The 27,869-nt window shown below is 40.3% G+C and overlaps 2 protein-coding genes across 3 annotated transcripts; both read left to right on the top strand.

The window, feature by feature from the left end:
- The first annotated feature begins 201 nt into the window (after positions 1–201).
- Positions 202–6,976, top strand: LOC115806854 (protein spire homolog 1). The gene is made up of 12 exons (XM_030767715.1): positions 202–348; positions 724–900; positions 1,106–1,231; positions 1,316–1,378; positions 1,468–1,641; positions 1,779–1,859; positions 5,122–5,251; positions 5,948–6,084; positions 6,187–6,254; positions 6,340–6,367; positions 6,491–6,615; positions 6,808–6,976. Exons 1-12 carry the CDS (start codon positions 202–204, stop codon positions 6,974–6,976), a joined length of 1,425 nt encoding a protein of 474 aa, XP_030623575.1.
- A 1,121-nt stretch (positions 6,977–8,097) lies between these two features.
- Positions 8,098–26,031, top strand: top1b (DNA topoisomerase Ib). Of its 2 annotated transcripts, none has more exons than XM_030768246.1 (21): positions 8,098–8,179; positions 8,497–8,521; positions 13,303–13,399; positions 13,953–14,067; positions 14,301–14,353; positions 14,957–15,049; positions 15,887–15,986; positions 16,091–16,194; positions 16,368–16,483; positions 17,784–17,905; positions 18,137–18,259; positions 18,458–18,645; positions 21,009–21,153; positions 21,525–21,668; positions 22,201–22,386; positions 23,051–23,119; positions 23,212–23,326; positions 23,799–23,926; positions 24,053–24,147; positions 24,368–24,517; positions 25,929–26,031. In XM_030768246.1, exons 1-21 carry the CDS (start codon positions 8,147–8,149, stop codon positions 26,029–26,031), a joined length of 2,304 nt encoding a protein of 767 aa, XP_030624106.1. In that variant the 5' UTR covers positions 8,098–8,146. The 2 variants fall into 2 exon arrangements, with proteins under 2 accessions (XP_030624106.1, XP_030624105.1); XM_030768245.1 differs by having other exon boundaries at positions 14,295–14,353.
- Positions 26,032–27,869: the final 1,838 nt, after the last annotated feature.

Below are 27,869 nucleotides of genomic sequence, written 5' to 3'. Positions count from 1 at the left end.
AAAGGACAACTATTAGTTCTTTCAATACATCGCTTTTGGATGTTTGTTCGAGGGAAAGAGTTGATTTCAATGCATAGTATTCTCTAAATAATTAGAACTAGTTTGAGGACTGTAGAGCAAGTCCAAAACTTTTCAAACTCACTCTTAAAAGGACAGATTTGTGGTCTCCTCAAGTGTGATTTAGAGTATTATTGAATGAAAATGTCCATTTGTTCCCTGAACTCTTGTCACCTCTCTTTGAGGGAAATCCTAGAGTTACAGAATCAACCTGTGAGCGAAGAACAAGCATGGGCTCTCTGCTATCAGTTGTGCTGTCTCATAGAGCAGAGTATCAAACATGATACAGCGGTACAGTGTGGATCACGGCATTTGCTCAAGCTTCCTGGAGCCAATGGCATAATGTTTTCAAATGATGGCAGTGTTTCTCTCATGATACACAGCAGTGATATTGGTATGAAACCTAAATATTTGTGGTCTTCTCATTCTTTTAATATACATTGATGAAATTGTCATCTGAAATATCTGTCTCCATCCTTCAAGATGACCACTATGTGTTTGAAGCAGAAGACAAGGTGAGGTTATTTTTACCCACTTGAAAATACTTTTACATTACACATCAGAATGTGTGAGTGAAGGAATTTCTGAAGGTGAATGCAATACATCTGAGTTGTCTCCACAAACAATAGGCAGACACATCTATGTTGTTTATTTGTTTAAAATCAGACAGTCGACTATCTGGGACGTCTTATTTACTCCTGTCTGGATTGGGGTCTTGAAACCAATGTTGAGAGAGAACTGAATGAGAGCCTGGAGCTTTTAGTGTGCCAGATGACGAGAGTGAATGTCAGCCCAGGCAATGATTCCTTTCAACCCATATACAGCATCTCTGAAGTCATCCAGGTACACAGCTAAAATTTGGATAAGATGGTCAGAAAATGTCGTTCAAGCACACATTTCAGTGTGTGTGAATATCTAACACATTTAAGGAACTGAGTTGATGTTCTTTTTAAAGCTACAGTACAATTTACGCATATCTGTACAGATACAGTCTGATAATTCTGTCTGTCAAAAACATTTTCATATTGGATTATTTGGTATCTAATAGATTTGTGAGGATCGTCTGTATGACCCAGCTCAGGCATCCCACCACTACAGGGGTGTGTGTTCCACACTGTTCTCAGAGACTATTGAGCTGTGCCGTTACCTGCAGAACATTAGGAGTACCAGGGAGGTGGGGAACACGTCCTCATTTAACGTTCTCAGTTTGGTCAGGGATCAGTTGTTCATCAAATGTGTGTGTGTGTGATCCTTGCAGACTTTGGAGAAATTAATTGTGGAATCAGAGACAAGATTGTTGGCACATGTGACGACAAACTGGGTAACCAATGTGTTAACGATAACATTAAACAGGAACAGTGAATACATAGACTGTAATTGCATCAAACATGCTGGTTTCGATGATATCAGGTTTTTACATGGAAACATGTGGTAGAGGAGCTGAGTCAGGGTGTAGTTCTCAGGCCAAGCAGAAATCGTCCAGAAAATCTGAGTGTGAAGTTCCCTTTGCCAGTAAAGCTCCATCCGTTTAACCAGCTGCTACAAGATATTCGGCTAGGACATTACACACTCCGTAAAGTCCAGGTCAGTCTGGGGGTTTCTCTGTTCCTTCAGTTCCTAGAAGTGATTTCAGATTTATTTACTTTGTGTTCTGGCATATTTTAATATGCAGCATTTCTCCTGTTAAAGACCAATAATTTTTGTTTGAACTTTTCTTATAGAGAGCAGGCAACGATCGCCGAAGAATTGACCCACACGAAGCTCTTTTAGAATTCATCCGCTCGCGACCAAAACTGCAACCGGTGAGATTTTCAACAATGTTAAAAAACAGCTTAGTTAAATGAAGCATGGGTGGCATTTCATGGCCATCAGGATTGCTTTTTTTGAAACTTTGTCTTATAGAGATTACCCTTTAAGCCTTTAATCGTGATATGAACTGCTGGTTTACATATCACACAAATACCTCAGATTGGCTGGAGAGTGTACACACTCATTTCCTATGTCAAACCAAAACGATGCAGTGAGTTGAGGGTAAAGAGCAGCAGGGCCCTTAACTTCCAGGACCTTGTTAGAAGAAACTCAATGCAATGTTGACTTCTGCAATGTTGATGTGGTCATTTACTGCAAGCAGTCTGAATGAAATCAGAATCAATCACTTTATTTGCCAAATGTACAATGTACACAGGAGTTTGACTTGGTGATGCAGCACAATGAAACAAAAAGATAGCAGAATAAGACATAGAAGAGCAAACTAGGATTAAGTAAAAGTGAGAGTAAAGGAGAAACAAAATAAAGAAAATAACCATAAATAAGAGTAATATACCAGTTAAGTGCAACAATATCTATAGAAGTCAAGTAATAATGTATGCTACATTACGCTATATATTTCACAGTCCAGCAGAATGGTTGGGTCCACAGTAGAGGGTTGCTTCGTCCCATATGATGTGTGTGAAGTGCATGTGTGTGCATGCATGTGTGTATGTGGAGAGTGGGCATCAGCGATGATGCTGGGCAATTGGGGGATGAGGTGGGAGCTGGGATGAGTTGTTGAGGAGAGTAATGGCCTTAGGCAAAAAAATGTTCAGATTTCTAGTGGTCCTGAATCTGTGACCGGATGGAAGTTTTCTGATGAGGCGGTGAGCCGGGGGTGATGGATCCCCCACTATACTACTAGCCTGCTTCCTGGCTCTGGCATCATGCAGAACACTCAAAGGCACCTGTTCCTGGCCTGTGAGCCAGCTGGCTATTTGCATGATGCATTCCAGTCTGTGGTTAGCGTGGGCAGAGTTTGCAGGGTACCACACAGTGATGGAAGAGGTGAGGATACCCTCGATTAAGGCTCTGTAGAGCTGGGTGCAGACTTTCGAGGAGATGTTCATCTTCCGTAGTGGTCTGAGGAACATCCTCTGGTGAGCTCTCTTGATGACATGAGATGAGTGTATCTCCCATTTCAGGTCGCTGGCAATGGTGGTACCCAGAAACTTAACACACTCCACCACCCTTATGGCTACGTTGTTGAGTAGTGGGGAATGTGAAGGTGGGTGTCTCCAGAAGTCCATGACCATCTCCACCGTCTTGACACTTGACACTGAGCTCCAGGTTGTTTTCTGTGCGCCATGCTGACAGTGTTCCTGTAGGCCAACTCATCATCCTTGATGAGGCCTAGGACAGTAGTGTCATCAGCAAACTTGATCAGCTTGATGGAGGGGTGGCAGGAGGTGCGGTCATTGATGTACAGAGAGTACAGATATGGGGAGAGAACACCGCCTTGTGGAGCTCCAGTGTTGATGGGGTGGGTGGCAGACAGGTGGGTGCCCAAGCCGCACCTGTTGCTTCCTGTTGGTCAGGAAGCCTGTAATCCACTTGCAGATAGCTGCAGGTACCCCGCTCTGTAGCAGCTTGGTATGCAGACATTTGGGGAGAACAGTATTGAAGGCTGAACTAAAGCCCACAAACAAAGCCCTGACATAGGTGCTGGGCGTGTCAAGGTGCTGTAGTATGTGATGGAGGCTGAGGTTTACAGCATCGTCCATGGAGCAGTTGGCTCTGTAGGCGAACTGTAGAGGGTCCAGAGGGGGGTCTGTGATTGGTTTGAGGAAGGACAGGATGAGTCGTTTGAAGCACTTCATGACAACGGATGTCAGAGCAACATTCTGTAGTCATTCAGGCACGTAATTCTGTTGTTCTTTGGAACTGGGAGGATGGTGGCTGCTTTGTAACAGGGTGGCACACGGCACTCAGAGATGGACTGATTGAAAATGTGAGAGAACACTGGTGAGAGCTGGGTGGCACAGTACCTCAGTGTGGCTGGGCAGACACCATCAGGTCCTTGGGCTTTCCTTGAATTCAGCCGAGCGAAGAGCTTATGGACATCATTGTCTGTAAAGGTGAGGGAGAAAGGAGGAGGAGGCAGGCTTCCACATCTAATGGCTCTGGATATTATTCCTGAGAGGGGGTGAGGGTAGGCTGATGGTCCTGAGGTAATGGGGGTGGCCCAGACGATGGGCCATCAGTGTGTGTGTGTGTGTGTGTGTGAGGGGAAGCTCTCAAATCTAGTGCAAAATGTGTTGAGTTTGTCAGCAAGTCCAGGGGATGGGTTGATTGCAGGGCTCCAACCTGGCTTTGTACTCCTCCTTGGTAGATTTGATGGCCTTCTTGAGGTTCTGTCTAGGCAGCCTGAATGTATCCATATCACCTTCCCTGCATGCCTGTTCTTTTGAGCCCTGAGTTCTCTAAGCTGTTCTCTTTTGACCTCTGAGTTCTCTAAGCTGGTGAACCAGGGCTTGTGGTTACTCTACCATATGATGGTTTTGGTTGGAAGGCAGACCTGCTCACAGAAGTTGATATATGAACATACAGAGTCAGCAAATGAGTTGTTGTTGTCGTCCTAAGGGCCTCTCAAAGACTCCCATTCAGTAGACTCCATGCAGTCCTGAGGCATGTCTGTTGCTTCTGGAATCTATCTCCTTACTGTAGCCCTGGGGGGTATTCCAGAAAGCAGGTTTAGTGAAAACTTCGAGTTAGTTAACTCAGAGTAAGTAGTAAACCTCCTAATAGAAGAGCCGTATGGTTTTGTTTTGCTAGGAGAATGAAGCCATTGGGATCTTCATTTAGGAGGTTTACTACTTAACTCAGTTAGTTAACTCAGAGTTTCACTAAACCCGCTTTCTGGAATACCCCCCTGGATGGTTTAGCCCTCTTCAGTTGCTGTCTGTGTGTAGGGACCATCTGTATTATGCAGTGATCTGAATGTCCAAGGGGTGTGCAGGGGATGGAGCAGTATGCATGTTTGAGGGTGGGTTAAAAGTGGTCCGGTCTATTACCGTCACACGTGGAGAATGTCACCAGCTGTTTGTAGCTCGGCAGTTCATGTGAGAGATTACACGAGTTGAAATCTCCCATGACAAGAACTGAGTTCAGCTGAGAGTTTTCCATGGAGGAAAGTTGCTCAGCCAGCAAGTGTTGTGCTTCTCGAACGGGGGCTTTTGGGGGGATGTGAACACAATGAAATGAAATGCAATGAAATGAAAAATCTGTATTGTCGGTCATTCTTTGCTTACCTAGGTTTCACGCCGGAAACTGAAACTGAAGCCCAAAGAAGAGCCCAGTCTGCATGAATTACTCATGCAGGAAATTCGCACATCTGGCCAACTGAAACGTCTTTCATCGTGTAAGACCAGTCCTGCATCCAAAGGTACGAGAACGTCCTCTTCCAATGTTCTTTTTTGACTTCTACGTGTACTTGACCTGACAATAGTTTTAAGCAACATTTTAGAGGGACCACATTGGTGCAACAACATGGCACTGCAGTTGATTAAATTCCCAACACTGAGGTTTAATAAATAGTCTGTCTTTTGGCTGTCCACAGAGAATGGTGGCTCATCTCTAAACTGTCTCATGGTCATTAATGAGGAATCCCCTCTGAACATTGAAGAGGTACTGTCTGAGGTAGGGACTCTTTAAAATGGCCACAACAATACCTTGTTGCAACTGAAATAATGCAGAACTGGGACAATGAGCAAAATTATTTGTTTAATGAAGTAAGTAATGTCATTATACAGGAAGGAAGCTGTGAAGTCTCCATACCTGAGCAAGACAGCAGCTTTACAGGTACAGACATAACTCAGCTAGGATAACTCAAACATTTAGTACTGTAAGCCCAGGTATGCCATATTTGACTCACTGAATCCATCTGCATTTTACAGTGGACCAGGATATGAAGTTCTCCCCAGTTATGTTTTCAACACCTCTGGATCCAAACCTTGGTGTATCCAGAGGGAAACGGCGTACAAGATCCGTTGCTGGCACCCAGGATCTCTGTAAACTGGTGTGTTTTGGTTGTTAGACTGCCAGTGTTTAACTGTTAGACTGTCTATTTTGTCATCTGTAGGTAAATGTCCTTACTTAAAGGAAAAAAGCTGTGATGCAGTGCAAGTTCCCATGACAATTGCTGATGTCATTTCTGTGAACCAAACAAAAGCAAGGGGAATGTCAGCGATGTCTTGTGAGAGATACAGAAATTGGAGGGTGAGCAGGCACACTTTTCAGTTACATTGGTCTTTTTTTGTGGGTCACATGGGTCTTTTGGTGGTTTTCCAACAAACCAAAATCTCTCTCTTATCCTGTTAGGTGTGTTCTTGTTGCTCCAATAGGAGCCCTTTTTTCACCTGGCATAACTACTGTTCTCTGTGTAATGGGTAAGTTTCCCAGTTCTGAAGAAAACTTGTGGAGGTAGATCAAGTTACATTTTACAAGTAAACTTTTTTTGTTATCTCTGTCCAGGGTTCTGTGTCCAGAGTGCTGTGTTGAGGTAACATATCTTTTCTCACTGAAATACTGCTCTTTATGGGACAGATTATGTGGACATTTTTGGTCCTCATTTTTGTGTACTGTCACTGCCATTTTTACTTTTGTTTTTTTTATGAAAATACAGATGCGAATGCCATTCAAGTGGTGTCTAAACCTCCCTATAAGCTTCTTCAAGAAAATTGTGTTGCAAACTGATGAAAAAGGCAAGAACAATTTCTGGAAAGAGCGCTGGTCCTGGGACTGCTCCCAGTAAGTGTTGAAAAAATGCACTTTTTTTTTCCCCAAATTGCATGATGGGTTACACAAAGCACGGTTTGCAGCTGCAAAACTCTTAACATTCATTCACATTTTTTTTTATGCTAGATTCTGATGACTGATGCCAGTTTTTTTCCAAAGAAGCATCCTCATCTGTCAAAATTCCACTACTATTTTTTTCCACAGGGTTCCTCTTGTGCTGGAATCACGATTGTCCACCTCAAGTCCCCTTCATACTTTGGCCATGAGAGGCTGGCACAGTCAGGATGTCTGTGTGGTATGCCAGAGCCTACTGCAGGAGGCATGTGACTCTGTGTTTTCACTGTGCCCCAACACAGGTCCTTGGGAGATTTGATCAGTCCCTTTCACCATAGCCACACCAACCTGATTTTTCTTTATCTGACATTTTCTTCCTACTGTCTTTTTTTTGCAAATACATAAAATGGGCTTTTAAGCCCCTGCTCACATCTATGGGCCTTTTCTCATATCATTCCATTATAATGGTGAATATTTATTGTTGGGATTGAACCACTTCAGGTAAAACTGTGGTTAAGGAACATGAGATGAAAATGTCATTTACAAGCATGTGATATCAAGTTATATGTAATGCTGGTGTTGTTTTTCACTGTTGTATTCTTTCACCTTTTTTTTTTTAAATAATTTTAAAGAGAACAATTAAATAAATATACTGAACATAAATATGTGGAACAGTCCTGTTACTATTAATTATCGCCTTTTCCTCTTCTGAGTGTTGTTTGAGGTCCACAAGGCTGAAAATAGTATGAAAAACTGCTGTGTTTGATAAGACTCACGTAGTTCCAATTATGTGTACTGTGCTCAGTTACTGGGCAGAGATGCTCTTCAGGGACACGGCCAGATCATATCCATCAAAACAACACCCATTACTGAGGGAGACTTCCAAAGTAAATATGTTCTGTGAATTTCCCCTCTACATTTACACCCAGATGTAACTGAAATAAATGTTTTGAATAAACCAAACAAGTGAAAAATTCTCTAGTGTTCCGATGTAACATTCGCTCAGGCAAAAACGATGTACTAAGTTCTTGTCCATCAGTACCTTTTGGTTTCAGTCTTTTTGTAGGTATCCAACTGAAGTATATTTGGCAGCCCATTCCTGATAAGATGTGTCAGTTTTTGAACGCAGGCTTCAAGAAGGCGATTAGTAGCGTTTATGCTCAATACGCTTTATTACGAACCGAACAGCTCAACAGAGCAAATCGTGATGCACATCCCTCTTCTTTAAGGTAAAATTAGATTATTGACAACAACGATAAACACAACATACTACAACTGTATTTTCAAACGTGTAATTTTCATAACGGGTGATCTGATCTTCATCGTGTGCATCCCTCTTATTCAAACTAAGTAGAGCATGCGCAGTTAAGGAAAAATAGGACTTAGCCTGATACTCAACTGCCTGAGCCTCCATTCTGCCATCATAGTCCTACCGGCATCTTTCTCTGAGACGTTTCGTACATATTTCTCTTTATCAAACCGTCAGACAATGAGTGGGGATCATGGATATAGAAATTATGAGGTACCAGTTTTGGGTATATTTATTTATGCACTGTTTTAGAGTTATCTGTAGTTGTATTGGTGATAAGGCTTGAATTTCTGTGGTTCAAACAGCTTTATTACATTATTTAGTCGAAAAATTACTTAGTGAAGATATTATTTCATTGTTATCTTTAACCGCAAACAGCTCTTCTCTCAATATCATTGTAACTTTATGTGCTAAATTTCTTAACATTTCCCCCCCTAACTTCAAGTTTCATTTTGCTTGCATTTTCTCGGCTTTTAAACTTTGGACTGTTGCACATTTATGACTTTTATAAATCATCATTTCATTTGCAGATGGACTCTTCTACTCGAGTCAATGGTAAGTATCAGTTGAAACTAAAGCGTAGTGCTATTATATGTACGCTCCACTCCCAAGGCAGACGAGTCTGTTAGTTTTTGAGGACAGAAATGGCGTCCCAGAGACTAAGTCCCTTCTCCTTCAGTCCTAACCGTCTATTGTTCAAAACGAGTGCAGATTAATTGACCTTCCGACAACAAATACTGAATTCTGAGTTGAATTTCCGATAGACCTGTACATCGTTTTTATGAAGTGGCCCCAGGACTGTGAGAATTTCAACGGTAATAGGTAATATTTCAGGGCTGAAAGTAGCGAAATGGGGGTTGAGGACTTAGTCTCTGCGCCATTTTCTTTTTCTCTGCCTCAGTAGCGCTTGGGAGCTGACAACTACTAGTGCGGTGTGCTCCGATATGGAGGCTGTAGCGGGGATGTAATGTCTCTCTTAAGCTGTGCGTACACATATATGGTTCAGTCCGTTGGTGGCCTTTTAAAGATATAACTAATTTAGGTTCCATAGTAGAGGCACTATGTTACTTACCGTATGTATTTTGCCTCAATTTTGTAACAGTTCAAGTTTTTTCCCCATTGTAACGTTGTGACAGATATTTATTGTACGACTCAAACGTGACATCACACATTGTTATACAGTACTTCAGTTATAAAATACCCCAACCTTCACGTTTCCAGTTATTCTGCATATTGATAAACATGCCCATTTAAATTTCTTATTGAAAAGCTGTATAATATCAACTCATTTACTTTTTCACAATGTTTGTGAGAATGAACTTCTTTTGTATTCTTCTCAGACAGTAAAATGTTAATGTTACTTTTTACTACAGACAGTATGCACATTTCACATCTAAGCATGATTTGCAGATTTCTCCACAGTGTACATCTTTGCACTACAAACAGTACTGATACCTTGGTTACAAGTTTGGTTACAGATTTGACTGAGTGCATTTCCTGTTTGGTGATGTAAAATTCTCACTCAGGTTTTTGGATAAATCCAAGTAGCATCACTGAGTTGTGTTCACACAGTGACCTAACACCATGTGAACCTTGCCAGTCTTCCATATGCCGGCATTTGCACTTAGGCTCTTGTTATAGAGTTGTGGGCTAAACCACCATAGTTCCTGGCTGGCTCCCTCAGCTGTGTTAGACTCTGTATCAAAGCAGGTCAGGAGTTAAAGAGTTTTCACCCTCACATGTTGTAGACTGATAAGGAAAAAAACAAAGGCTCCCTCTGTGAAAATTACAGTTGCAAATGCTTTGTATTCAAAACATACCGCCTGTCACTTAGTCTGAAATTCTGAAGGTTGGTTTCCACTTTGAGAATTGTGCATTCAGTATTAGATAGACGACAAACAGTTACAACAATGGAGATGGAAGGAGAGTTTCAAGAGATGTTTGGAGAAAACACTGTGGATGGTGAAGAAATTGTTGACAGACACATAAATAAAAAGAAAATGTATATAGAAGTGAGGCTGTCAGTTAGTTTCTTTTTTGTGGCCCTCTCTCATGTTGCTCTAGGGTTGTAACATAGCTTCTATTGAAAGATACATTTCTTGCTTTTAGTCCTTTAAAATAATCCTTCTAACCTGTATTTGAAAGATACTAGCTTTTATTTGCTATTCACACACCAGGCAGTGTATTCATAATTTAGTATGAATACGGTATTGAGGTGAATAATAAAAAAAAAGTGAATAATATCTGTTATATTGCAGTTTTAACATTTTTAAAGCAGTAGTCTGCAGTAGTGTAGTCTGTTTATACAGTTGAAATAGTGGACTATTTCTCAAAACACACTTCTGTTTTGAAAAGAGTGCACTGTGCCACAGACAGCATGCAGGTGGCAAAGAATTTTGCTTCCTCTTCTTTCACAGGGAAGACTTGAGCACTAACATGTTCAAAAATGATCAACAAATAATTTTTCCCATAACAGAAGGGGCTACTTATGCATATTAGGTGCACAGTAAATGGCTGATTAAGAAGTTATATTTGACCACAAAGCTGTTTTATACTAAAGAGATTCCAGAGCTTGTTCCTTAGGTTTAAACACTTCTACTCCCCTTGTTCAATTTACTTGTTTAACAATAATTTGCTTACTCAACACCTGTGATTCTTTTTTTTTTTTTTAGATGAGTGCATTTTACACAGTAAAATGAAGCATTGTACCTCTTAAGTTTGATAGCAAACTCTCGTTGGCTGTTGCTTGATACTGGTTCCGATCATGTAGGGTAGTGGACTGATAACTGGTCTTATCTATGACTGCACTGGGAGAAGACGTCAATGAAGGTAATATTATTGGTTGAATAATGTTCTGGGGTCTTTTGTCCACTGTTGGAATATTACAAAAACCGATTTGTATCAAGTCGTTGGCAAAGTTTCTGAACTGGTACTAGTTGTTCTACAGTATCGATCGTACCAAGTGAAAATCGCGCCGCACTAATGTTTGACTGACTGACTGCGGAGGAAGAACTTCAAAAACGTCCACTGACAAGTGAGAAAAAAAACGCTGGAAAATGAAGCACAGAGATGATGTACCGGTAGCAATGTATGGCACTCATTAAAGAAAAAGTGACGTACAACGTTTGATTCGGCTAGATGCTAAATGACCGTACGGGGTTACTGGACTGTAGCACGTTGTAGCATCACTGTTTTTCAGTCTAGTGTCAACAAATATAACGGTAGCGATAGTCGATAATTAGGACAATAGGGCTAATGAATAGGTAGATAATTAGGACAGTAGGCCTAATGGTCTGACACCTTGGCAGTACATTTTGAGTGTCCTACCTCTTCCACTCGCTGTTTATGTATAAAAATATTTAAGTCACAGCTGGACATTTCGTGGCACTCCTAAAATTTGAAATCCGTATTGTGTCAGGATGTGAGTGTTCATGTTTTGATTTGCTTGTTAATTTCTCACATTGTCACGGCACTGTTTGGGTGTTGTAATTGGGAAGTTGTGCAAGTAAAGTTGATTGTATTACACCATATATTGTCAGTAATAAGCATCTAGTTGGTACTAGTTTACTTAAGCACTGGATATATGCAACAACTTCTTTTCGCGTTACTACTTGTATCTTTCATAGTTTATCACAAATGTATCTTTAATATTAGGCCCATATTGCTTAATGGGCGCATAATATTGTTTATTGGAATAGCGACGGAGATTCTGTAAAGCTGTTTTTTTCTGTTAGCTATTAAAAACCGGAAGACTACATGCCACTGTTCTTTCTCTTAATGTTCATACCAAAGTTTTTAAATAAAGTTCACAAAAAATGGAAATTCTGCTTTGGCTGTGGTATTGAGTCAGGTTTGGAAAATGGTGGACTTTGACGGGCATTGACACCGACTAGCAAAATTCTGGTATCATGATATCCCTCCACTGTGCATTTATGTATTGTTATTACTGAGAGCTGTACGTGGGTCTTTTAAAGACAGATGATCATGTTAATCACAGCACTTGGCTTTCACCTCCTGGGATTTACATCTGAAATCCTCTTAAGTAGGTTGAGAAGAGTTTGACAATGGAATCTATTCAGGCTGAAAGTGTTTATATGAAAAGACAACTAGTTCACGTATCTGGCCCATGTGGCACTCAAATGTCCTAATGAGGTGTGTATTTGGAGAACGCGTTATTCTCACACTGCAGAGAAAACAATCTTGAAGCTTTAGTCTTTATACATGTTTCCCTTTCATCCCATATGCCTCTGAATGTATCTCATATGTATCACTTTGTGATGTCATCTGTTATGCCCGTTACTTAAATAACAATAACAGTAATAATGATCATAAAAGTAATGATGAGATCTGTAAAACTGAACCCCCAAAACATCACCAAACCGTCGTGAGATCAAGGCCCTGAACTTGTTCAAGGAACGAAAACGAAAACCAGAAACAATCGATATTTCGCTAGGAACAAAAACGAAACCAGAAACTTAATATTTTTAATGTTCCGGAACAGAAACATTTATTCGAAATAATACTAACCGGTTAATAAGGTTTTTTTTTGTACTTTTATTTATTAAAACAAATTAATATATTTTCTGCTCGGAATAACTTTGGTACGGAGTTTACTTGCTGTCTTCCTCCGAACGTCACTCACGTCTTCGTATAGCGGACATAAATTTCCCGGCGGCAGGCGGTGATATAGCGTGAGAGTGAGATGAGGTGTAGTCTTCCCATTTGCAACCAGAGGAGGTTAATATTATGCAGTGCACCTTATAAAATGTGGGTCTTAGACATCAATTTAATCAGTGTTTGATAGGTAGGCTACCATGTAAAGAGAACTAATGTTGGAATAGCTATCTCCAGTTAGACTAAACATAATGTGCCCCGCATAGCCTGTTTGCAAGCTAGTTAACCGCGGCGTTAAAATTAGTTTCTCATGACTGGGAGGGCGCAGTGGGTGAGGACATATTGGACTACAACGCTCCTAGTTAGTGATGCAGTGCGTTTTTGTAATGTTTTGTGACATTGAAGACAGAGACTATAGAGTAAAATATCTTTAAATAGACATTTTTATACCGTCCGAAAGATACATATTGTCATGTCACACAGCCCTTCATGGACCGTTATTAACCGGTATTTCATTTGGTTCTAGCCGGCTCGGGAACGATAATTTTAAGGTGAAACGCAAAACCGGAAACGTTAAAATGGCGACTCGTTTTGCTGTGTCAGTGTTCCACTTCTGTGCATGTGGAGTAAAATAGTGAATAATCCTCAGATTACAACAGATTTTTAATTGATACTGTTGAATGAAATCTGTCTGAAACATCTCTTTTTTTGTTTTACTGCAGATTCTCACAAACACAAGGACAAACATAAAGACAAAGAACACAAGCACAAAGACCATAAGAAAGACAAAGAGCGAGAGAAACATAAGCACAGTAACAGGTATGCACCCTAGAATCTTTCTGTTCCCTTTCCTTTTATTTATCTTTTTTAGACATTTACTCCCTGTATGGCTAGTGTGATCAAGTACAAGTCCATCTTTCACTTTCTCTTCCATTGTCACTCTCCTCCTTCTCCTTCTGTGAGAAAGTGTCCTCTTTTCCCAGCAGTAAGACTGACAGTTATGTATTGATTGACAGGAGGAGAATTGCCACATGGCTTGGAACCTCATAAGTAGCTTACACCCTTTCTCTGTCTCAGCTGTCTATTATCCAAGCAACAGTCTATGTAGTGGACCGTCCACCAAGTCCCCGGACTTCTAACCAATTATAGATTTATCCCTTTAATACACCATTCGCTCTTGTGTGGCCATCATCATGGTGTCCAGACCAGGGCATGTAAATCTCTGTATTAAGACTGCACTCTGACCGTTACAGAGTGCGGCGTCACTCACTAGAACCGATTGTTAGAGCTGAACATGGCCAAAAATGTCAGATTCTTCAAATCTCCTAGGCTATACTAAAACCATCATGTAACTGGCACTTTTTTCCCCCAGTGAATACAGAGACTCCTCAGAGAAGAAACACAGAGATAAAGAGAAAGAGAGGGTGAAGCACAAAGATGGCAATTTGGACAGACACAAAGATAAGGAAAAGAGGAGAGAAGAAAAGGTTTGTTTTTTTTGTGCAGCAGAGATATTAAAAAAATTGAACATTTTGGACAATTGTATAAATATGTACCTATTATAAATGATAAATCAAGCAGTCACCAGAGCTCTGACTCAGAGCAGGACAATAATGTGGTCCTATAGCGTGTTCTATTTTATGAGATCTAATAATGATAAATGCTTCTTTGATTTCTGACTCCAAGCTCTTGTTTTTTTGTTTTTTTTTTCTAGAACAAGTCACATGGTGCTGATGGCAAACATAGGAAGGAGAAAGAGAACGGATTTGCAAGGTACAGTTTTCTTCCTTTTTACCCTGTTAGATTAGGACTGGATGTATCTTTTTAGTATTTTGAAGATGTCACTATAGACTGTTGCAAGAGGTAATTTCATAAATAACTCTTTTTAAAGCTTTCTGCTGTCTGTATTTTTACTATTCAGATGTTATAAGGGATATACAGATGATTATGGCTGAAGGAAAGGATTCTGGATTTATGGAAACGTGTTAAAAACAAGATTGAGTTTCCCTTTGAGTAACTTCATCAGTTTAGTTTCACAGGAGAAACCCTGGTTGTAAAGGGTTCTTGCAAAGCTTGGTCTGGTTGGTTTATTGTTTCAAAGCATTTTCCCAGTTATAACCACTATTCCGCTGCTTATTAAAATTATGAAATTGTATTGCCACTCCAGCGGAAAGAATTGTTTGACTTTAAAGTAATAACATGATTATAAATAATTATCATAGATCAGTGTCTTAAATATTCATTACTGACCACTGGTGTCATCTTTACTGATCTCATATCATGGTGTGCAGGTGTACAAGTTATAGTTGTATTGTCACTTTTTCACCTCTCAGATACAAAGAGATAGTGACAAAAGCTTCTGATGTTATTCCTCAGTCCTCCTCAGATTAAAGCAGAGTCTGATGACAATGGCTACTACCACTCCCCCAAGTACGAGAAATCACTGAAGAGAGAACGAGATGTTGATGAGTGAGTGACTTCTCCTCATGTCTGTCCTCCTAATTTATCATACATTTATATTTGTATATGTGTATATATATATATATAAATGTTTTTATAAACGTGTGTGTGTGTGCATATATATATATGTGTATATATATATATATATATGCACACACACCCATACATACATGCATTCTCTTGTTAAATCTATTTTTAGAAAAACATGACTGAATGAATAGGGGAAAAGTGGGGAACATGTACATGTATAGATATAGCAGATATTCATATCTGGTGAGAAAGTGTATTACAATCATGACAACGGCCATTACAATAACATTCAGAAGGATGTGGCCGTGACAGGGGCTGCAAGAAAAATGTACTGCTAATGATAGGTGCAAAGGCAAAGAATCTCTACAGGGCTCTACAGTAGACACATACAGTAGAAGTGCAGAAAGAATAATAAACTTGCCAAAGAATGATAAACATGACTAAGCTAATATACAGTGAAATATGGGGAATACAGAAACAAGAACATTTTTAGAAGTAAACTGCAGATTCCACAATATGCTGAATTCTAATCAAGGTGTCATTCGGGGGGGAAAAAAAAGTTTTTTGGATGCATTGAAGTGCAGGTAATGTCTGGACAGTTGGGCCCGATGTCAGGAATTCATTCCATCCCTGTGGGTCAGGCATTGAGAGAAGATGGGACTTGGCCTTGGGCACATTAATTGGATGGGACAGGGGATAGAATAGCCAGTCCTCCAGCCTCCAATCAATCTGAGTGTTCTCCGTAGTGTGATCCCCTGGTAAGAAAAATAATAACTGAGCCTTAATACAAAAAATCTGATTTTTTTTTACTTCCAGGTCTGAATATAAGCCTAAAAAAATTAAGACTGAAAATGAGAAAAAGGTGAAAAAAAGGAAAAAAGAAGATGATGACTATGAAGACTATGAAGATTATGAGGTATATAAGGCTTGCCTTTGTTTCTCTCTTCCTACTTAGTGCTTCCCAAACTTTTCCTTCTAGATGTTGTCTCTTGTTTTTATGTTCTTCCCTGGTTCTTGCAGGACCCAAAACCAAAAAAGAAGACAAAAGATCAGATGAAGACAAAAGAGGAAACAGGTGGAGGGAAAAAGAAGTCCAAAAAAGAGCAAGAGGAGAAGTGGAAATGGTAAGATATTAGAAGTGATGCTGAAGTCTGGGATACTGAGCAGTGTAGAATATGTCATCTCCATATTGACTTTATTGATTTCCCTGTTTTTGACTTTTCTCCCCTAACCTTTACCTCTTACTTACTTCCTTACTTTTTCTGACCCTCCATCTCTGTTCTTCCCTGATTTTAAGGTGGGAAGAGGAGAGATACACTGATGGCTCCAAATGGAAGTTTCTGGAACACAAAGGTCCTGTGTTTGCCCCGCCGTATGAGCCTCTTCCTAGCCATGTCAGATTTTACTATGATGGTGAGTAATGTGTGAACGTCTCCAGGTTTGTAGTTTTGAAAACATTGACTCAGCTCTCATGAATGTACATGTCTTTTAATCTTGTAATGGGGTTGGATTGACATCAGTATTGAGGATGTGGTAATGGAAATTGAATTTGAAATACAAGAAACAAAATTCAGCGTGATGAAGTTCTGTTTTCACAAGTTCCATTGCCAAGAAAGGGTTGAATTGTTTGTGGTCTGTGACTGAATAGTATTGTGGTTATTGGAACTGGAAATTATGAAACATGATTTGCAGTTAATGTTGAGCAATAAGTTAGAATCTATCAAACTCAATTGTGAAAGATTTTATTCCAGGTTACTGTGTCTTCTAATTAATAGAGAATGTGTTGTGTTTATGTACATTTTTTGTTGGCATTTTAGAGGTGGCTTCCTGGGAACTTCATTCAAATGTATTTCAGCAGCAAAAAGCAGTCTCCCAAGCACTACACAAAACTGTAAAATTTTGTTCAAAATCTGGGATCTGTTTCCACTGGGCAGAAAATGGAATTACACTGAATGTCAAGGAATTCACTTTAACACCCCACAATTCCAATTTAATCCTTATTTTATTTCCTTGTCGATGTTATCTATTTCAGTTCTTTGTGTGATGTGGAATTGATGAATTCTTTCATGATTTGACCTTAATCCTGAGTAGGGCTGGGCGATATGGCCTAGAAATAATATCGTGATAGTTTAAGGCTATATCACGATACAGGAGAGATATATATATATATATATATACTGTTTCCGGACTCAGCATGTATAAACTCGCTTTGGTGCTTCACTTCTTTCACTCTCTCCAGGCTCTTTTGCTGTTCCCTCTAGATGCAAAAACACATGTCTCACCTATGTACGTTACACACACTTGCCCGCCCATCCAGACCACTCTCCTGGGTGACTGTGTGTGACGTATGTATGTGAGTTTTCTTCTTCTTGTGTCTGTGAGAGGGAGCGAGCCATTGGAGAGGTCCAGAGAAGCAAAATGCCAAAGTGAGTCTCATGCCGGCAGCTTAAAAAAATTGCGTGACTATTTGTACTCCATACAGTCATTTTCTACATTGTGCGTAGAACAAGCTGCGATACATCGAGTGTATTCGAAATATTGCCCGCCCCTATTCCTGAGTGCAGAACTGTTTTTCTGTTGGTGACTGAAGTACATGTCCACACTCATGCTGGTGTCAGATTTGTGGTCTGTCTCTGTGAACAGAGTGGTCAGATCAGTAGCTGTATCTAGTGAAGCACTGTGACCTGATAAAGGCCCTCCATCTTACTTGCAGGGAAATTCGTCAAGCTGAGCCCTCCAGCTGAGGAGGTGGCCACCTTTTTTGCCAAAATGCTTGACCATGAATACACAACCAAGGACATATTCCGAAAGAACTTCTTTAAGGACTGGAGAAAGGTAAGGAAGGACAGAGGACTTCTACCGGTCTCTGAGCTCCATTCGATCTGAGAGTTTAAATCTGCTTTTAATTCCAGCAGTGAGTGCTGTTCAGTGTCAATGCTGTCAATGAACTATCGGTAAAAAAATTAAAATGTCTTTGTGTGTAGTAAGGTAAATGTTTGATGTGGTTTATGATTTTGGAAATGACATGTAATAGAATGGTGTTTGTGTCTTCTAACTATCTCACAGGAAATGACCCCAGAGGAAAAGTCAAAGATCACTGACCTTAACAGGTGTGACTTCAGAGAGATGCACGAGTACTTTAAAACTCAGTCTGAGGCCAGGAAACAAATGACAAAAGAAGAAAAACAGGTGAAAACACTCATAACTAATTAATTAAATACAAATAAACAGACAGAGAATAATAGTGTGTTTGTGTCACCAAAGGCAAGATGTAGATGGTCACAGATTCGTCACCAGCAATTTAGCAAAGTATCAGTCTACAGTAAGGTGACGTTGCTGGAATCAAGCGAGTATGTGTGTGTATGTGTGTGTGTTCTGTGTTTACAGAAAATTAAAGAGGAAAATGAGCGAATTCTGCAGGAGTATGGTTACTGTGTAATGGACAACCATAAGGAGAGGATTGGAAATTTCCGGATCGAGCCTCCGGGGTTGTTCCGTGGTCGAGGAGACCACCCCAAGATGGGCATGTTGAAACGCCGCATTCGCCCCGAGGACGTCATCATCAACTGCAGCAAGTGAGTGAAGGTTTGATTTTCAGGTGCTGGAGTGAGCAAGGCATAGGAGGCAGCCGCTGGTCTTAATAAGGGACAGTGGAAAATGTCAGGAGTGACCAAGAGTGTCAACTACAGCAACTTAATGAAGGTTAAGTGGAGATCATTTCAGTGAAGATTAAGGATTGGAGAGCAAGGAGAGGATTTAAGTAATAATCAGTGACGAAGCACATGATGTAGGCTACAATGAGTGAATTGTCTTCTGGAAACAGCGTGTGAGTGGATAAAGCCATTGGGACCCTCAGCTCTTTGCCTGTTTTGCCTGTTTTGCTGTGTAGAGCTGGAAAAAAAAATAGGAGATTTGGAGACCAAACAGTCTGATGATGTGGTGCTAAATTTTTTCCAATACAAACACGGAGCCAGAAAAAAGGTGATGAGTTTGGTGAAAAGAGGCAACAGAGGTGCTCTGGAATTTTACCAGTGATTGATTTAATTTTGGTCTTTGAATCTTTCCTTTCCTAAAATCCTTTTTTTTCCCAGTTGGTCAATTGATAATTTCTTGCAACTTACTACTTTTAACCCAGACAAAATGTACAATTTAGCTTCAAGTCTAATGAGTAAATTGTATTTGCATCTCCTTTGCTATCATTAGATTCTTCCTAGTGGTTAGCAACAAATAGGTGTTCTAGAGCTGGGTAACAAAAATGGCCAAGAAAATAAAAGGTTAATGTTTTCAGGCACTGTTGTGATAAGGATAAGGATTGTGGATATTTTTTTTTTCTTTTTTTTTTTTGTCTTGGCATGTTGAGGCTTAGGACGACATTTCATGTTTTTGTTTGTGGCATGTGGTGTATGGGCTAAAAGTTCACAGTGGTCAGATGTCATTGGTCAAAGAGAAACTGCTTCAGGTGTGAACCAGGATTTTTTTTTCTGGTCATATCTGGAGGTAAAGAAAAGGTAAATGACAAATGAGTTGGAACCTTCACTACAGTCAGTGAAGGACTATGGGGAAACTCTCATTAGGTGAAGTGTAGAAAACATGGGCTGGGGCAGATAAGGAACATCTGTAAAAATGAATGATCAGACGCAGGGAGAAAATGAAATGGACGTCACAGATCCATGGCTGTACTTTTAGCCGTAAGTGCGGTAAGTATGTGAATATTTTCGGGGGTGACGGTACACACGCTGAGTCGTCTGAGTGTCTCTGACCACAGGTGTGAAAAGTTCTTTTGTGAAAGCTGGCATTTGTAATGTGACTTGAAACAGACTTTTACAACAGAACCTGGTGTTTGTATGAATTTACAAATATGTACCACAAGAGGGCCCTGTTGTTCTCAAGTGCCTGTCTGCTCAGATTCTTACTATAACACAGGAGACAGTTATACAGCAGTGCTCTGCTGGAAGCAGGATGTTTCTGTTAAATGTCAGGTGCTAACGTCATTTTGTTTCATCTTGAACGCGTTCCAATGCTTTGTCTTCGTGTACTCGTGAGAGAAAGAGAGAGTATGAACTCTTGGAAGCTTTTGGGAGTGAATGTCAGTCTGCGTTTTGGCAAAATCTTTGCTCTGTTGATGAATAACAATTTAATACGGTTCATGTCTGGCAAGTACAGACGGCACATCTGGATGGTGTTCGTCAACATGTCTCTCACCTCTTCCACTGCGTTTTTGTCCAGGGTTTGTCCTTGTGCACTTCCTGTCAGATGGTGGCGTTTGGTAGTCCGTCCCCTGCTCAGCATTACTGTTGTCCTCTTGTCCCTGTCTCTTTCTTATCCTTATCTCCTTCATCTGCAACAGCAGCACTGGACGCTTGACATTGTTGTGTGTATTTTTAGCTCGCTCTTTTCCATTATTACACAGTGGCCTGCCCAGTCTTAGACTTGTGCAATAGGTATGTGTGTGTGTGTGTGTGTGTGTGTGTGTGTATGGTGGCCTAGCTCACACAGATGACTTGTTTACCCCTTACTACCATCTTGAGCATGGACACACACAGACAGTGTGTCAGAGGCCTGCTTCCTGTGTGTGTTGTCGCCACTGGCTCAGTCTGGTTCTGTAGTACGTAAACAAGAAGATGACCCAGAGAGCTGACGTTTTTCTGGCTTTTCATCTAGAGAGAGACTTAAAGTTGTAAACTGTTGAATACCGCTCTTCTGCCAGTTAGTTCTTAATGATATACAGAAGCAGTCAGTTTATTTTGCTCTGACTGTTTTCTTACAGTTTTGTTTTATTTAATTATTTAATTTTTGGTTGTTTTTTTTTTTTTTTTTTAGTGAAGACATGTCTTGCTATATCCTACAGCTCACAAGTGCTTGTGCTTGCTGTCGCTCTTACTGTTCTTCTCTCGCATCATCATAGTCTTATTTATTTGGCTTCATTTCTTTTCCTCAGAGATTCGAAACATCCCACACCTCCTCCAGGGACCAGGTGGAAGGAGGTTCGCCATGACAACAAAGTGACGTGGCTGGCCTCCTGGACTGAGAACATCCAGGGCTCCATCAAGTACATCATGCTCAACCCCAGCTCTAGGATTAAGGTGCTGAGGCCAGCTTCATTATCTCTGCGTGTTCAGTGTCTATAGATGTCATGTTTATTACTGCTCTGGGGGGGTCTGTCTATATGACCTTTGAACATCCATGTTTAATCAACAACAACAGCAAAAACATTGCTATGTAATACTGAGGCTACTGATGAAGCACATGCTTAGGTGATGTTACTTGTAGTTTTAGTTTTGTTTTAACCCAAATCTGCCTCTGATAGCTTTGAGGAGCTGTTCTGTTTGAAGATGCATTGAATCAGTTTTATAAAAAAAAACAAACCAAAAAAAAACAACACGAAGCAGTGTCGGTCAGATGTTGTTTTGTTGGGTTAGATTTTGTATCGAAACTTGTGGTGTTTTTTGTACAGGGAGAGAAAGACTGGCAGAAGTATGAGACAGCACGGAGGCTGAAGAAGTGTGTGGACCGTATACGGGCTCAGTACCGTGATGACTGGAAGTCTAAAGAGATGAGAATCAGACAGAGGGCTGTAGCGCTCTATTTCATTGACAAGGTAACGTTAACCATTGCTCCTCTCTTTGGTCTCATATCTGAGCCACTCTCTGACCTTCCTACAAGGCTTTATTACCTTTTTAGCCATCACAAGCTGTTACAGCCATTCAGTCTAGTTATAAGGGTGAAAGGTACAGGCTCACCTGGCATGATCTTGTAAGAAGAACCTTACCACATTTGAATCGAACATAAAACTTAGCTCATGCTCCAAGTGCTAATATTTATGCCTCCAGAAAAAATATCGATCAATTCAACAGTAATCTTAGTCCCATAAAATTAAGGAATGTCATTGTTCATATGAAACATTGTTCATATAAAGAGACTTGGTTTTCCCATGTCCCGTGCTAGGTTTTTACTGTCACTTCTTTGTTTAAATTGAAGTGCCATCAGTTCATTATTTAGTATTAATATTTAGACTACATTAATAGTCCTGTAATTATAAAGTAGTCCTTCTTCCTTTTTTGGGACACATGCAGCTGTTTGTGTAGACTGACCCCCCCCCCCCCTCTCTCTCTCTCTCTCTCTCTCTGCAGCTGGCTCTGAGAGCTGGTAATGAAAAGGAGGAAGGGGAGACAGCAGACACAGTGGGATGTTGCTCTTTGCGTGTGGAGCACATCAGACTTTACCCTGAGCTGGATGGCCAGGACTACGTGGTGGAGTTTGACTTCCTGGGAAAAGACTCAATTCGTTACTACAATAAGATTCCTGTTGAAAAAAGGGTACAAGAGATTGGCAAAGCTATCTTGATTTTGTCTTTGTTGACTGTGTGGAGAGATGTGATTAATGTTGTAATTGTACTTGAAGGAAAGCGTGGATTATGCAGTTTCAGTATGTGTGTGTGTGTGTGTGAGAGTGATCCAGGGAGAAAGACAGCAGGAGGATGTTTGCTCATACAGGTGATCCAGGCCCTTAAGGCTTTCCGCCAGCTTTGCCTTGGGGGAGGTCTGCTTCCTGCTATTCCTGGCACAGAATCACAAACTCTCAGTAACTTAAGGCACAAGGATTCAGTCCCTATTGTCACACACACACACACGTGTGACGCCACACGCACACAGAGCCTCATAAATGAATAAACAGCACTTTCTCGTTTGACATCATCCTTTGAATGGGATGGGAGAGGACTCCACTGTCTGGGCAGGCTATGGATATTGCTGCCTTTAACCAAGTGTTAGTGTGACTGAGTGGAAAAACTAGATTTGAACTGAACTGACTACAAAAGGCCATGAAAGTCTGGATTTTCAGCTGGGTTTTATGAATGTGAAAATGGTTTATATCAGAAAAGCACACTCAATCCAGTTCTGTATTATTAAACCAACAGCAATGTTGTTCTTTCACTTTTTGATGCACTGTTGGGTTTAATGTTAATTGTTGTCTTTTTATTAGGTCTTCAAAAATCTCCAGCTCTTTCTAGAGAATAAACAGCCTGAGGATGACCTCTTTGACAGACTCAATGTGAGTGAGGACCTCCAAACATACCTATTTACTTAGTGAAGTTCAATGATACGTGTATGTGTGTGGCTGACTTTGTCTGTCCTCTTGTCCAGACCACCATTCTGAATAAGTATCTGCAGGAGCTGATGGATGGACTGACAGCTAAGGTGTTTCGAACATACAACGCTTCCATCACCCTACAGCAACAGCTCAAAGAACTCACCAGTCGTGAGTGACCCTCTCTTTATCAACTCTCTCTCTCTCTTCATCGACTCTCTCTCTCTCTTCATCGACTCTCTCTCTCTCATCAGCCCTCTCTCTTCATCAACTCTCTCTCTCTCTCATCAACCCTCTGTCTCTTCATCAACTCTCTCTCATCAGCCCTTTCTCTTCATCAACTCTCTCTCTCTCTTCATCAACTCTCTCTTGGCTTATGTCACTCTCAGTCCTACCTCTCTGTCCTCTGAAGTTAGCAAAAAAAAAACCCCAAAAAACTCTGACAAAAAGTTGCCAGACAAGTTTCTGTAACTAATCTCCTGGGTGCTGTGACTTGTATAGTCTTTTGTTTGTTTATGTCTGGAATATGAAATGAGTCCTTTTTTTCTTAGTTGTGTTTTCAGTTGAATTGTGCTCCTCTCAAAATATCTTACCCTTCAGTGACCTATGTGTGCACTGTGTCCGTGTGTTTTTGTATCCGCAGCTGATGATAACGTTCCAGCCAAGATCCTGTCCTATAACAGAGCTAACAGAGCTGTTGCTGTTCTTTGTAACCACCAGAGGGCCCCACCAAAGACTTTTGAGAAGTCGATGCAGAACCTGCAAACCAAAGTAAGAACTCCTTTTCTTGCTTGGCCCCTTTAAGGCTTAGTGCACACACTACCAGGATTTGCCTTTGTCTTTTATCATAGATATTTACATAAACTTATTGTCATTTGCTTGACATCTTCATTTCAGATAGATGCAAAGAAGAAACAGCTGTCTGCAGCCAAAAAAGAGTTGAAAGGAGCCAAAGCAGACGCCAAGGCATCTCACGATGAGAAAAGCAAGAAGTAAGCAAACAGTAACAGTCTTATTCAGGGTGCTCAAACACCCTGTCCTGGACGGTGGGGGTTGTCGTATGCATGCTAAATGGCCTTTTTATTCTTCATCACTGCATCAACAGTATCCACACACCTCCAATAATAATTGTTTTCTTTTTTAAACTGGCCAGACATTGTTAATCAGCTGTGGTTCAGATCCAGTATCACTGATTCTCTGTTACTGTTTAAGGGCTGTGGAGACCAAGAAGAAGGCTGTGCAGAGAATAGAGGAGCAGCTGATGAAACTGGAGGTCCAAGCCACTGACCGTGAGGAGAACAAGCAGATCGCTCTGGGCACTTCCAAACTCAATTACCTGGACCCCCGTATCTCAGTAGCCTGGTAAGACAGAGACGGCAGTTTTGAACGAGCTGAAATCAAAGACAATCTACGTCAGTAATATTAGGATAAGACTAAAGCACAGTGGCTTGACAGGATTAGGAATGACTTACCATTAAAGTGGTAGTTACCATGGAACAGGGTCATTTCTGATTTTATCAATAGCCATGCTCAGTGGAACAGCTAAGATTGAATGTGTAGTTGTAATCTATTTAGGTAGAGACTGGTTTAATGATTACATTTATATATTGCCAACAATATTTATAGTGTAACATGTATGCTGACCATGGTAGGTTTGCAGAAATGTTACTGTTTTTATAGATCAAGAAAGGCCATATAAAAAATTAACTTTTGGTGTAATTAGGATGTGGTGAATAGATAGAGAAGGGGGTGCTTTTATTGATCAAAGAATGAGTCTTTTGGAAAGAGTGGAATAAACTTTGCATAGTATTTTCTCGAAGTTATTTGTTTCATCAAGGTTCAGACAAGGGAGTGTAGTAAATACAGTAGTAATGTAGTCACATTCTCCTTGGAAAGTTTACATTCCCAGTACCAGACTGATTCCTATGATCATGTCCTCTGGCAAACGATAGCATACTGAACCTTGTAGCTCCTGCTTGTCACGCCCCTGGAGGCTTTTAACCTGCCTTATTTGTGTAGAGTGGCGAAGTTCGAGTTAACTAAACTGCTAAGAGACTACATGGACCATAGGATTGATGATAGCTGTGCACACGATTTGTGACACACTCACATGCCTTATGTTGTTATGAAATGTTTTGGCATGACTGTGTTGTTAATGACTGATCGTTGAATCACCTGTTCACTTCATTTAAGTGACAGCAATAATTACAGAGGGAGAACTCAGAAGACTGAAAGACTTATTCCATTGTGGTAAACATGTTGTGTGGCACTGGTCATCACAGCTGCAAGAAAGCATGGGGGGGAGGGGGGAGAAGAGAGGAAAAACATGTGAGCAGGAACAATGGGGTTTGTTTGTGTACCAGAGAGTATCCTAGCCCGCCAGTTTTCCCCTCCACATAATGTACAGGAATGGGGGGGGGGGGGGGGGGGTCTCTGAGCCTGAAGCTTCTAAGGCTTAGGTCTGTGAACAGAGACAGGGTTCACCTTCTGTTCTCCCCTCAGCACCCCACCTCACACATACTATTTCAGGAAAGCCCCTGCCATGACACAAAGGCAGCAGGAACTACGCCAACCAGCGTAGCAGAACCCTGCCTCTCAGAGGGAAGACCTTTGTTTTGGAAAGCATGGGATCATTTCACAACTTTCACCCAGTGTTTATGGTGGTGGTGGTGGTTGTTGTGATGTTTATGTTTTTCTACGTGTAACAAGCTAGACACTTCCAGATCCCAACAAATCTATATTCTCTCTCTCTTTTTTCCCCTTCTCTTTCCAGGTCAAAAAAGTGGGGTATTCCCATTGAGAAAATCTACAACAAAACACAACGGGAGAAGTTTGCCTGGGCCATCGATATGGCAGACGAGGACTTTGAGTTTTAAAGAACTTTGTTTTTAATAGTCATACAATTTATTTTTTTTTTTTTTTGCTAAATTAAGTAATATGAATTTTTAGCAGTAATGAATCCACCATGTGTGCAACTTATTAAGCAGAGGATGGGTGTGTCTGGGAAAAGGAGGAGGTGGTATGAGAAAGAGAGGGGGCTGGGGTATAAATCTGAGCAAAGAAAAACAGAGGACAATACTAAATGATTGACAGCAGTTTCCCTCCAAATAGAGGGCCCTGCCTAATATTTCAGTGGCAGCCCGTTTGTCCACTGAGAACCAGATCACTCTTTGACTTTTGAGCTTTGAGTTTTAATGCTACTTTTTAGATTAAAAAAAAAAAAAAAAACACCTCTGAGACAAAGCAGCTTAAGTTTTACAGCATTGTTGTGTGTCTGAGCTTTTGTCCCTCTGTCGAATTTTATCTGTCAGATTTATTGATGAATTCTATATTTTAATAGAGTATATTAGTAATCAAATAATTCCTTAAGGACTGCACCCACAGGCCTTGTGAATGAATGATGTGAGAGCCATGTGTTTGGAAGAGTGTTTGTGATGTGAAAATGTTCATTTGTAGCTAACACATAAGACTTAGTGGATTTCAATCAGTGGGTCACATGAGTGGGACAACTGTAGAATGAGGTGTTAAAAGCTGTGTCAATGGAAATGAATGTGAATTTCCTTGCATTCTGTTTTTTCTTTGTCTTTTTTTCTTTCATTTTTTGTTTTGTTTTACGGTTTCTATCAGGGATGTAAATTTCAGCATTTTTAGTGCACATGTGAAGAAATGTCTTCTTTTATGAAGAAAGTATGTAACTTTGACAACATTGTGATTTAATTTTTTATGCTTAGTTCTTAGAGTTTTTTTAAAATTCTGTTTTAATTTAATGCTTGTGTTTAATGACATTTTCTACAGTGAGACCCCCCCCCCCATCGTACTTGAAGAAGAGACTGAATATTGAGAAGTTTTGTGTGAAAATCAGTTTATTTCTGCAGTGATAAAATAATAAACATGTGAGGGATATGATTTTGCCAAAAAAAAAAAAAAGAGGAAAAATATTTATGAACTCTACCACTCCTTGAGAACGTGATTCTTTACCGCTCTACAATGCTGTAATGGAAAAATAGAAAAAGCAATGTCTTTTAAAACTGTCTTTTTTAATGTGAAAACTCCTGAGAAAGCTCTGCATTCGTTTATAGTTTTTAGGTAGAGCGTTACTGTAGAAAGCTAAAGCTAACCTTTTTACCATTCTATCGACCTCAAGCCTTAGCACTTATCATTTTGTTTTGCCTTTTTTGCCACTGTAGGTTATTAAAAAAAAGTAATAATGGTAATAAAAATAAAGAACCCCACAACTTTTTTTTTTTACTCCTTCTTTTCCAGTTGTTCATTGGACAGCTTCCTATTAAAGCTTTTAGACGTGTTTGACGTTAATATAATGGTTATGCTTTGTCTCATATTTTAGACATTTTGCCCAGTGTGTTGGCTGGTGGGAGATTGTTGACCCTAAATCATGAAGGGTAATATTGTGTCCAGTGTGCAGTAGTGAAATGGGGCAGTTGGTAAACAAGGCTAAATGAATGGCTGGCTGTGGCAGGGAGATGCAGCAGCTGTTCCAAGTGGCTGCAAAGAAACTTTATACTACTCAGTGATGAAACAGGAGAGTCTATGCATTAGGTAGGGTATATGGATCTATTGCTGCTACTTTTAGGACATAGAATTGTGATAAAAAATCAACCCTGTTTATATATATATATATATATATATATATATATATATACACATACATAAATAGATAGATGGATAGATATAGATGTATATACTTAGCATTGTT

Source organism: Chanos chanos, chromosome 3 (assembly GCF_902362185.1).
Source record: "Chanos chanos chromosome 3, fChaCha1.1, whole genome shotgun sequence".
In the NCBI taxonomy this organism is placed as follows: Eukaryota; Metazoa; Chordata; class Actinopteri; order Gonorynchiformes; family Chanidae; genus Chanos; species Chanos chanos.
This window is presented reverse-complemented; position numbering and strand designations above follow the sequence as displayed.